Here is a 13,057-nt window from a genome sequence, read left to right as displayed (position 1 = left end):
ATGGACTTTAATTTTTGAAAAAAATTTAATTAGGTTATTTGAATCCAAGCTACCAAACCTGCAAAGATCTAAACCGAACCAAACTTTCAAGGATCTGAATTGAACCAAATGATACTCGAATGTCCACCTCTAATCAAATGTAAAAACGGTTATTGATAATAAAAGGTATATTATTTATAATATTAAAGTGTAATATATTTTTAAAAAAATTCAATCCGCGTAGGACACGGATTATCATCTAGTTTTCTTGATATAAAGGAATTAGACTCGTCGACAAAAAAAAAGGAATTCGATTATTTTAAATTTGTAAGTCAACGCAGTAAATTCAAAATTTCTTGGCTTTTATTCATTTTGTCCAGTTTAGTTAGGAACCCCTCTAGCTCCCACCCTCCCGACGCACTTAAATTTACATAACTCAGTGTGTGTCTACTCATCTCTCTCTCTCTCTCTCTCTCTCTCTCTCTCTCTTCACCATTAGAAACGCCGTCATTCAACTCTCTCTCATTCAAAAATGATGGCAGTGGGCAGATCCGGAGGCACCGTCCTATTGCTCTGCTACTCATTCTTCGCCTTGGTCACTGCCGAGAGTCCTTACCGATTCTTCGACTGGAATGTAACATACGGTGATATTTATCCTCTCGGTGTTCGTCAACAGGTCTTCTATTAGCTCTTCTGTTAAAACGAGCAGAGTACAATATTACTTTATTTTTTAAAAGAGTATTTTCCTAAAGAGTATTTTCCTACTATTTCTTGTGTAAAGCAACGTTATGGCTCCCTGGATCGTTTTATTGGTTGGTTGACGAAAAGTAACTTTTTTTTTGTTACCCTGAAGGTTAGATCTAGTGAACTGAATCAGTCAAGAATACTAATTTTTTAAAAATTTTTTTATGGAAATAGGGAATACTGATTAATGGACAATTTCCGGGACCCGACATTCACAGTGTGACAAACGACAATCTCATCATTAACGTACACAACAGCTTAGACGAGCCTTTCTTAATATCCTGGTAACGACCATACTTCATTTTTTTCCGAATAACAACCTTATATATGCCCTTCACATCCAGAAAAGGAAAAAGAAAGTTGTAGGTTATACATGTACTATTTTGAACAACAGATTATACATGGAATTAACATACAATAATAATCCGTGAGAGCAGTTTTGCTCCACGTTTTCTTCATTTTCTTTAAGTAGCCACTTCATCTTTTTGTCATCTAAAAATTCGAGTTTTCCAGCAACGTAAATAAACTGGTAGTCGCGATTTGTTAGACTTTACCCCCTCTCACTCTGTTTCGATAAGCAGTTTTAGCTGACATTAAAAATTTTGTTACTTTAAAAAAAAAATTACAAAGTTGCATCGAAAAGTTGCATTGAAATGTGAAAACTACTTATATTTTAATACAGATACAAACTATTATTTTTTCCTGTCACTATTATAGTCAGGGCCGTCTTTTATCATGTGCAAGTGGTCCAAAATTTTAGAAAATCCATAATTTTCTTATAATAATAATTATAGATTTAAAATCATATATTTATAAAAAAATTAGATAACAATATTTGAATAAATATAATTTACAGTATATCATAATTTAGTTATCAAGCAAAATCATACTATCAATGTGATTCGATAGAACTAAAGTAAAGAAAAAAAAAGTTAAGAGAAAATGGAAAAAAAGTTAGTGTAAATGTTATTATTCTAGTAAATTACTGAATAAAATTAAGTAAGTGTTTTTCTCATTTGATAGTAAATAAACTAAAAATAAAACATTATTTTCACTTAATTAGTACTCCCTCTGTTTCTTAATGTTACATATTCTAGCTTTTTCACACATTTTAATAAAACACATTAAATTTGCATAATTTTTTATATTTATCTTTGTTTTATAATTTTAAGTCAATAAAAATTCAGTAAGTGCAATTAAGTTTTTTGAAATTTGCAATTAAGTAATAAAACATGTCTTGAAAATGTATAAAGTGGATCTTTTTAAAACAAATTTTTTTCTAAAATATGTAATATTAAAGAACAGAGTGAATATGTTTTTAGTGGAATTTGAAGTAATTAAAAATTAGAGTAAAAATAACTCTGAAAATGTTAACCAATCACATTCTATTCGATGACTACATTTATCACATTTTTTGACAAGACAAAAACAAAACAAAATTCCCTCTCACTAATGGCGGTTATCTTTGATTAATACCCCTAATAGATTTTTCGTTATCTTACAGATGCATGCCATTATGGATGGACCGTTTCCATTTTAAACCCATGTCTACATTTATCACACTCGCATACTTTCCTATCGTAATAGTAGGGGTGGGCGTTCGGGTACCCGTTCGGGTTCGGATCGGGTATTTCGGATTTTCGGGTATTTCGGTATAGAGGTGTAGGACCCGTTCGGGTATTTCTATACTTCGGGTCGGGTTCGGGTATTTTTAGTTCGGTTTCGGTTATTTCGGATCGGGTTCGGATATTTAGATTTTGAAAAAAAATTAAAATTTTCATTTCTTAAATTTCTTGTATTTAAGAATATAAATTTTACTTAACTTTTTTTAATAGATTAAATGGTTAATAGATTTGGACATAACATTTTAAAACTAAAAATGCATTAATTTAGTTATTGTTTTAAAATTTTGGATGTAACTTTTTGTTAATTTTTGAAATAAAAAAACTTGACATGCTTTTTAAGTGAGTACCAAATCATTTTTTTCCGTAATTGCATGTATATCATATGAACTTAAAGTATGTGTAGTATTAATATAAATATTTTATATAAAACAAGAGATGTAAACTAGAAATATAAGGTTAATTATACATATGTTCGGTTATCTTCGGATATCCATTCGGGTTCGGATATTATCTATTCGGGTTCGGGTATCCAATCTCTCCTAATTCAATACCCGTTCGGATATTTTACTACTTCGGTTTGGATTTCGGTTCGGGTTTTTCGGATCGGGTTCGGATGCCACTTCGGATATCGGGTAAAGTGCCCACCCCTACGTAATAGCACGCTTTTCCACATATATTTATTCTAAAAATTGTATGAAAAGCACAATTTCAAAGTCGGCCTTTATTTTTTTCGCCAATTTCGCAAATTTCATGGATATATAAAAATAAAAATAATACTTATAACATATATATTTGATTATTAAATTTAACATAAAAATTAGTTTGGTTGAAATATAGTAACAGAATAGTATTATCTTCCACATTTTGCCACCTGTCTCCCTAATTCATTAGCTGTTTAACACCCGAACATGCCCTTTCGGTGAAACTTGTCGGCTGCATTAGAATGTCGTTGAAGTTACGTTGTCTTTAAGAAGGGCCCTACCCATTTCCACTAATTAGCCTATCTTCATGACATCATTTTTTTTCCTTTTTGACGTTCTATCGGTAAAGATTGATCGAGTTATAGTGTTGGTAACTATGTACAAACTTTACTAAGATCATCTTCAGTGCATTCCTTTTTTTTTATTCTATATAACAGAAGAACTCTATGATGAAGGTGAGTTATCTATAATGTATTCTTTTATTTTTAAAAAAATATATTTAAAAGATTTTTTTTTATTTTACAATTAACACTCTTTAACTTTTAAATGTTGATAATTAACTTATTCATTATATCTTTTGGAAATCTTTCATAAAAATAAAATATTATTTAATCTAAACATTTTATTACAAAAAATATTAAACAAAAATAATGAAACAAAGTAGACATTATCTGACCATCATTATTATTATACTTTTCTCATAAATAATCAATTAATGCATTATAAAATGAGAAATGAGATTTCTTTTTTTTGATATTTTTGAATTGATTTAAAAACTTTTGGAATCGGTTATCTTCATTATTTGATATTTGAAGCAACCAGCAATAAAATCAACAAGCTCCATGTCCATCCATTTCGTTTGAACAATATTCTAACGATCTTTATAAATCCAGAAGTAATTTACCAGAATATTAAGTTGTTTTAATATGTTGTATTAATTAATATTTAAGTTCAACTTAAATATGTTATCAATATGTAAATTTTATGTAGACTTTTTAATAATTAAACAATAATTAATAATTTTAGTTTTAAATATAAAATTTAAATATTATTTGTTAAAAAATTGGATTTCAAAAAAAAAAAATAATATTTATTTATTTTATATATAACTGTAATAATTAAGAATATTATGTAAACAAAAAAATAATTAGGTCTTATATGTAAGATAATGTATTTGTATGTAACCATGTATTTTTAGTTATAATCGCAAAAAAAGTTAAAGAACTAATGTGTAAATAAAAAAGTATGCCTATATTATGAAGGAATGTTATTTCTTTCCCTAAATATAGAGGAGCAAATAACAATTTTTATTTTAGGAGAAGAAAAAGAGGTGAGAAAGAGTCAATTTTACTCTATTATAGTATATAAAGATAAATATCTGGGTGGGTTGGAGATGCTCTAAGCCAACATCATTTATAGAATTTAAATTGAAAACCATGTTATATAAAATTGTAATGTTATATAAAATATTGTATCTACAAATAAATTAACATGATAGTATTAGTTAGTAGCCCACGCAAAACCAGTTAGCAGATGTTATTTTGCAAAGAAAAAAACATTAAAACGACATTCTAAATTTTGGTTATTTGCTACATATGCTCTTATGTGTATTCGTTGCTATTTAACTGTTAAAAATGAATAAAACAGGAATGGAGTACAAAATAGGAGAAACTCTTATGTTGATGGAATGTATGGAACGACTTGTCCAATTCCACCAAGGACCAACTACACATATATTTTGCAAGTGAAAGACCAAATTGGAAGCTTCTACTACTTCCCATCCCTTGCATTTCATAAGGCAGCTGGTGGGTTCGGAGGCATCAGAATCCTTAGTCGTCCTGGAATTCCAGTTCCATTTGCTGACCCCGCAGGAGATTACACTGTCCTCATCGGAGATTGGTACAAATCTAATCACACGGTGAGTTTTGGTAAAAAAGCAAAACAAAACAAATTTCTTTCGCCAACAATAATATGAACCTGATCTGATTTTATAAAATTTGAACGTGTTTTACTTGTTTAACATGAACTTGACATAAAAGTAATTACTAACTTTAACATTAGTTATTTTAAATAGTTAAATGTGTTCTGAACAAAAAAAAGGTCAAATGTGGTGATAATAAAATTAACTTAAAGTACTTTTAAATTTCTTTTTTTGTTAACTATTACGACCGCCAAAAGAAAAAAACACAAAGTACTGTTAACTTTCTAATCTGTAAAATATAAATTTTAAAATAAAAAATATAAATATAAAAACTATATAAATTTTTAATGTATAAATAAAAAATAATAATAAGTGACTTCAAATAGCTCCAAAACATTTTTTTTTATTTCCAAACTAGTTCACAATATAATCAAAGCTACTAATTTATCCTTCATAAGAAAGATAAATGATAATTACATCATTTCCTATAAATTGTTAAATAAACTTTCTATTTTATGAAAGCATTCCTAAATTCAAATCAATTTTTTTTAAAAATTATGGAAAATTACATATATATATATTGAAGAAACTTGTTCTAATTTCTTAATTAAAGAAAACTCATTTTCTAAAATATGTTGGAAATTCTAAACGATTATTTTGTTAAAAGCAAAAAATTCAAGAAAACAATTATTTTCATATTTTTAAAACTTATTTATTTTATATATTTAATAAATAAGTAATTAAAATTATAAATCAAAATATGATTATTTTTTATCCATTAATGAAAACATGTTTTGAGATTTTCCCATAGAAACTGTTTAAAGAACAAAAACCAAAATAGGTTATTTAGGAGATTTTCCCTAATAAAAATAGTAATATTAATTTATACACAAATTCATATAAATAACTAAATCCGAATTTAATTTGTACTAGGTGTTATCCGCACATGCGAACAAAATCATGTTATAAATATTTATTATTATATTTATTATTAAAAATTACAGAATTTGATTGTTTTTTTAATTTACTTAGTGTTTATGCATCTTTTTATTTTTAACCTTTTACATTAACCACTGTGAGTGCTTGATTGCGAAAAATTATTTCGCAAAAATTTAATAGCATGAATTTACACATTTTCTCAACTTTTATTTTATAGGTTATATAATTATCACATGCGTATCCATATCATAATCTATAATGATATATTTTGATGACCTAGTCTATTATGACATATGTTATATTTTAATTGATCAAGTGCTTATACAAATAAAATTCTCTTAATATTTTGTATACTGCTCAGGATTTAAAGGCGCGTCTTGACAGAGGAAGGAAGTTACCATCGCCTGATGGTATTCTTATCAATGGCCGAAGCAACGGTGCTACATTAAACGTTGAGCAAGGTGTGTGGCATTTGATCTCGATTTCCTGTATTTCACTCGTTCAACACGTTTATTAATAATGTTTCAAAAACACGTTTATGCAATGTAGGAAAAACATACAGGTTGAGGATATCAAACGTTGGATTACAAAATTCTCTTAACTTCAGAATCCAAAACCACAGGATGAAGCTTGTGGAAGTCGAAGGGACACACACAATGCAAACCATGTTTTCGTCACTTGACGTTCATGTTGGCCAGTCTTACTCTGTTCTCATTACTGCTGACCAATCTCCTCGTGACTACTACGTGGTTGCTTCCTCTCGGTTCACCGGTAAGATCATAACAACCACCGGCATTCTCCGATACAGTGGTTCGTCAACTTCAGCTTCGGGTCCAATTCCCGGTGGTCCCACCATTCAAATTGATTGGTCGTTAAACCAAGCACGTGCCATCAGGTACTCTTCTTGGCTCTTGCATAGGCAACTAAGTGTTTTAAGCTCCATATAGAGAATTGTAAAGATTTAGTGGTTTTGTTTTTTCGTAGAACCAACTTGACAGCCAGTGGACCAAGACCAAACCCACAAGGATCATATCATTATGGTCTAATACCGCTCATTAGGACTATTGTGTTTGGTAGCTCAGCGGGGCAGATAAATGGAAAGCAAAGATACGGTATCAATAGTGTGTCATTTGTGCCCGCGGATACACCTCTAAAACTTGCCGACTTCTTCAAGATAAGCGGGGTTTATAAGATCAATAGCATCTCGGACAAACCCACAGGGGGAGGTTTATACCTTGACACCTCTGTTTTGCAAGTCGATTATCGAACATTTATCGAGATTGTATTCGAGAACAAAGAGAATATCGTTCAAAGTTATCATCTCAATGGTTACTCCTTCTGGGTTGTTGGGTACATTTATCTTCACACCTTTTTATTTGGTAGTTTCTTTTTTTTTGTTGACATTGTCTAAATGTGTTTTGATCGGATAACATACAGGATGGATGGTGGACAGTGGAACACAGGGAGCAGAAATGGGTACAATTTACGTGATGCAGTTTCCCGTTCAACTGTCCAAGTGAGGCAGTTTCCCGTTCTTATTGCCTCTTTTTCCTCAATCTAACACATTATTTTATTTCCTTGTTCTAATTAAGAACATGACATATATATTTGGGATTCAGGTGTATCCAAAATCATGGACAGCCATTTACATTGCTTTGGACAACGTGGGGATGTGGAACCTAAGGTCCGAGTTTTGGGCAAGGCAGTATTTGGGACAACAGCTCTACTTGCGCGTCTTTACAACATCGACGTCCTTGAGAGATGAGTACCCTATCCCAAAGAACTCGCGTCTGTGTGGCCGGGCAAAAGGACGACATACTAGGCCCTTGTAAGAAAGACGTACGACCTTACGTGAAAATCGTATCGATACAGGTTTAAGTTATGTGTTATTCTCGCTAAGACTTGCAATATTATAATGAGAGAGGATGTAGTAATAATATAGTTTGAAATGATCTCAGCTCGAGGTCTCAATTGTTTTTTTTTTTCCTTTTTTCTGCTTAGACGAGGTCTCAATTGTTTGTGCTTCCAAATTCTCATTTTTCTGATGATGTATTTGTTATTGATGTTCTTATTATATATCTGGATATTTCTCTTGGGTTATGTCATTTTCCTCGAGTCGGATCACAACATGCATCTCTCATTCGTATGATCGTATATTCTTTCTTGAGAAACTGCAGCAGAAAATTCAACACCCGTTATTTATAAAAGGAAAGTTTACTCAAATATATAATATTTTAGGACAATTGACTAGAACCATACAAATCTTTTTTTTATTACTGACATTTTTTAAATACCAAGCGTGCCCTTTTTTTACGTTATGAGAAAAAAACGTATTTACAAGAATGCCATTACTTTTTTATGACACGTAATCAAAAATCCGCCGCCACGTAGGAATTCAGTTTCGTGTTTTCATTAAGTCGGCTGTAAAGAGCTATATACGTCGTTACAACTGAGTTATTGCTACGTTGCGGCTGAATTAAACAACGCGTCTGACTTAAGAGAAAACAACAGCTGACTTAAGAACATAAATCAGCCGTTAGTTACGGCTGATTTACAGAAATCTGGCTGTTTTATGGGATAACGGCTGACTTACGTACACAAATTAGGGCTGACTTATACATCGACAGTTTGATTTCTGAAAAATTTGGCTGAGTTGTAGTTAAGACACGGCTGAGTTATGTTTCTACGGCTGAGTTAATGAACATCGACTGGCTGAGTTATTGAATTTACGGCCGACTTATGAGATTTTGTTACTGCTGAGTTATATTTAATCAGCCGTCATTAGATGGATTAATAGTAAACTCAGCTTATTTACGGCTGACTTATTAGCGAAAGATTAATTACTAGAATATCATTTGTTTGACGGCTGATTTATTTGATGATACGACTGACTTAAGATTTTTCATCCTAATTACAGCTGATTTATTAGCAAAAGATTAATTACTGAAATAGTATCCACGTTTCTGCTGACTTACATTATACATGAGGGCTGATTTATTTAGGCTGAGTTATATATTTGTTTGGCGGCTGACTAACCGATTTTCCATGTTATCCGCCATGTCATAAATTCGGATTTTCCATGTCATCACTAATGTTATAACAATAAAATAAGGGTCTATGTTATTCTTCATCTTCTTTATCTATCTTCTTCAACTTATTCTTTATCTTTCTCTGAGATCTTATGGTTCTGGTAATTTTTGTTTCCGCAACTAGGTCTAAAAACATAGATTTTTTTAAAATTAAAAATTTGAGACAGATTTACTACAGTCGTCGTCGTATTCGATGATGATCGGTTAAAGAAGAAGCTTCTTTTCTACAGTTTCATATATGGCGGTCCTATATCCTGCTGCTCCCTCTCTCATTGGATTCGTCGTCTTGCAGAAGAAAAAAGACTCAAAGAGAGAGATGAAGAAGTTAAGTCCCGTAAATTGTAAGAAAAGAGGAGAGTTGAACCAAAAAAATAAGAAAATGAGAGAAGACGAAGAAGATGATGAATTTGAAAGCTGAGTTTATATGTTTGATGACTCAGATGGTGCGTCATCTTAATATGATAACTTTAGTTCATACATTAAGTCTCCAACACATACGTTAGGGCTGAATTATCCTTACATTACGGCCGAGTTATTCATACATTACGGCTGAGTTTATAATTTTTATAACTTTATAGTTTAGGGCTTGAAGTTCAAATTTAAGAAAAGATTAAAGTTTTAATATTATTTTCAAATGATTAACTTTATAATTTTTATAACTTTATAATTCTATAGTTTAGGGTTTGAGGTTCAAATTTTAGAAAAGATTAAAGTTTTAATATTGTGTTCAGAGTAGAAGGAATGAGTTTTTTCCCGCTCAAAATATTTTGTACCTGCCCAAAATACGAAACATCATGAAACAAATTACACATGATGGCTGAGTTTTAGGAATGTTACAACTGGCTTTTACCATTCAGATACGTTACGGCTGAGTTATGCATACTTTACAGCTGAGTTATGCATACGTTACGGCTAAGTTATAATCAAATTACGGCGGAGTTATGCATACGTTACGACATACTTTATAATTTTTATAACTTTATAGTTCTATAGTTTTGGGTTTGAGGTTCAAATTTAAGAAACGATTAAAGTTTTAATATTAAGTTCAAAAGATAAATTTTATAATTTTTATAACTTTAAAGTTCTATAGTTTAGGGTTTGAGGTTCAAACTTAAGAAAATATTAAAGTTTAAATATTGTGTTCAGAGTTGAAGGAATGATTTTTTCCCGCCCAAAATACGAAACGTCGCGAAACATATTACACTTAACGGCTGAGTTATAGGAACTTTACGGCTGACTTATACCATTCAGATACGTTACGGCTGACTTATACCATTCAGATACGTTACGGCTGAGTTATGCATACTTTACAGCTGAGTTATGCATAGGTTACGACTGAGTTTATAATTTTTTTATAACTTTATAGTTCTATAGTGTTGGGTTTGAGGTTCAAATTTAAGAAAAGATTAAAATTTTAATATTGTGTTCAAAAGATAAACTTTATAATTTTTATAACTTTATAGTTCTATAGTTTAGGGTTTGAGGTTCAAATTTAAGAAAATATTAAAGTTTAAATATTGTGTTCAGAGTTGAAGGAATGATATTTTCCCACCCAAAATATTTTTTCCCGCCCAAAATACGAAACATCGCGAAACATATTACACTTAACGGCTGAGTTATAGGAACATTACGACTGGCTTATACCATTCAGATACGTTACGGCTGAATTATGTACACTTACAACTGAGTTATGCATACGTTACGGCTGAGTTTAATTATAAACCAACCCTAATCTAAAACCTAAAAACAAAAAAAGCTTGCAGCCGTGTCGACAAAATCTAAACCTAACTAAACAACCATGTGTTTCTTCCATATCACGAGAGCCGGGAGGTCATTATTGTCTTCTTCCTTCGCCACCGCAGTCCAGTTACCATGAGAGGTCCGACGTCTTCAAGCTAAACAACTGTTTTGTTATCTCCTCCACCATCAAGCTCCTCTGCCTTATTGACCTTCTAGTAAAAAGAACAAATTCAAAACACAGAGAAAGAGCGAGAGAGATTGAAAGAGAGAGAGGTGACCAGTGTGGTGACAAGTGGTGGTAGTGGCGACTACGGTGAAGAAGACCGGCAAAAATGGATCTGAGAAACTGAAACAAGGACGACGTCGGCAAGTATAGATGGCGACAAACTCAATATCCGTGATGATGGCGAAGACCAGTCTTCTTCGACACTTTCTCTTCTTCGCCGACAATCTTCTTTTCTTCTTTGACGTTTCTTCTTTTCTCACTTCTAAGATTTACAAACCAAATATACTAAGGCATAAGAAATGAATGACAATGTATGAATCTCTCTTGTTTAGAAGACAGAAAGTGAGAGAGATGAAGAAGATCTGGAACTGTAAAGAACTCCCGAAAGAAAGAGAAGAGGAGAAGGAGACGTCAAATAGAAGAGAGAAAGTAAAGAAAAAAATGCATTTTAAACCATTAGATCAAAACTAATCAATGGTCAAGAATTGTAATCCTTGTACTAAAAAATCTAACCAATGAGAAAGAAGTTAGAAGATAACCACTTGATGGATTTGTAGCCCTTAGATTAAAACAATTAATGGTTAATGTTTTAATTTTGATGGTTAAAATTATATTTTATATTAAAGTGTATTTTTGATAAAGCTTTAAATTTTGAAACTTGGATTTTATGATTATATGTTGACTTTTTGATGTGTGGTTTAAATATGAAGTTTAAAGTTTCGGGTATATAACCGAGTGAGTTTAGGGTTTGGTATATAGTGTTTTGGGTTTCGATTTAAGATTTAAGATTATATTTTTAAATAACAAAAATATTAGAGTATTAACATTTGTAGTTAGAATTTATGGTAGATGATTAATTATTTTTTAAAAACAGTTTGAAGTTTAATGTTTTATGGTATAGGTCAGAGTATGTGGTTCAGGGTTTAGGGTTAAAGGTTCGAAATAGATATGGTTTGAGATCATGTTTTGAAAATATTTAACTTTATAATTTTATATTTAATATTTGTAGTTTAAATTTTAAAAAGTTATAAAATATTATAATTTTATATCGAAAATATTGAACCCTTAGACTAAAATCAATCAATGGGCATGAAAAAGCAATATAATTTGTAATTTTAGTACTTTTCAATTTTTTTTAAAAAATTGCTTAAATTTATAAAATGTAGTTACGGGTTTAAATCAAAATTTAAAATGGAACTTTAAATTAAAGATTATTTTTTTAAATTATTAAGATTTGAGTTTAACTCTAAACCTAAACTTTAAACCTAAACCTTAAACTTTAAATAATAATAAAAATATTGGATTTAATGTTCAAAGATAAACTTTATAATTCTATAGTTTATGGTTTGAGGTTTATATTTAAGAAAAGATTAAAGTTAGAGTCTTGTAAGTAAAAATTGTTTAAGTGATTGTAAAAGAACATATATCTCAAGATCAAGTTAAAGTCTCAACTTGAAATTCAAGAAACTATACACATTCAGTTGATTTATATTCACTTGATATTGATAAGATGATCTTCAATATAACTTCTTAAAGTACTTGAATTCAGTTTTCCGATTTTAGGGTATGTTTGAGGTATTGCTGATTTATATAAACGATACGGCTGAGTTACCTAAATGATACGGCTGAGTTATCTAAACATTTTCTGATTTTAGGGTATGTTTGAGGTATGGCTGAGTTATGTAAACGACACGGCTGTGATATATAAACGACACGGCTGAAAAGTGTAAACATAGCATAAATCAAACACACAATACATGAGTGAGTTATGTTTTTTTACATAGAAAACCAAAAATACATGTTTTCTGCACCATTCTGGTATTCAGCCATGTATCCAAGCTTCAATGAACTCCTCTGTGTCGTCTCTGCTGAATCCTCCGTCACTTCTTTTTGTCTCCTTTATTTTCTTTTTGTTCAAATTTCTCTTTCACTCAGATCTGAAAAAAAAAAATAGATTATCCATATATGGGAATAAAATCATAAACAAACTTAATTAAATATATCCCACAATTGCCGATCTGGGTGTTTTTTTGAATGTATTTGTCTTTTCTCCTCGGAATGCACACTTCTTATAACAAGGTTTTCGAAAATTG

At 30.7% G+C, this 13,057-nt stretch overlaps 1 protein-coding gene across 1 annotated transcript; it reads left to right on the top strand.

The window, feature by feature from the left end:
• The first annotated feature begins 374 nt into the window (after positions 1-374).
• LOC103833294 (L-ascorbate oxidase homolog) lies at positions 375-8,009 on the top strand. Its single transcript, XM_009109383.3, has 8 exons — positions 375-655; positions 898-1,007; positions 4,697-4,967; positions 6,271-6,370; positions 6,459-6,804; positions 6,894-7,259; positions 7,347-7,425; positions 7,529-8,009. The coding sequence occupies exons 1-8, from the start codon at positions 512-514 to the stop codon at positions 7,739-7,741; spliced, it is 1,629 nt and encodes a 542-aa protein (XP_009107631.1). The 5' UTR covers positions 375-511; the 3' UTR covers positions 7,742-8,009.
• Positions 8,010-13,057: the final 5,048 nt, after the last annotated feature.

This window comes from Brassica rapa, chromosome A08 (genome assembly GCF_000309985.2).
Source record: "Brassica rapa cultivar Chiifu-401-42 chromosome A08, CAAS_Brap_v3.01, whole genome shotgun sequence".
NCBI lineage: Eukaryota > Viridiplantae > Streptophyta > Magnoliopsida > Brassicales > Brassicaceae > Brassica > Brassica rapa.
This window is presented reverse-complemented; position numbering and strand designations above follow the sequence as displayed.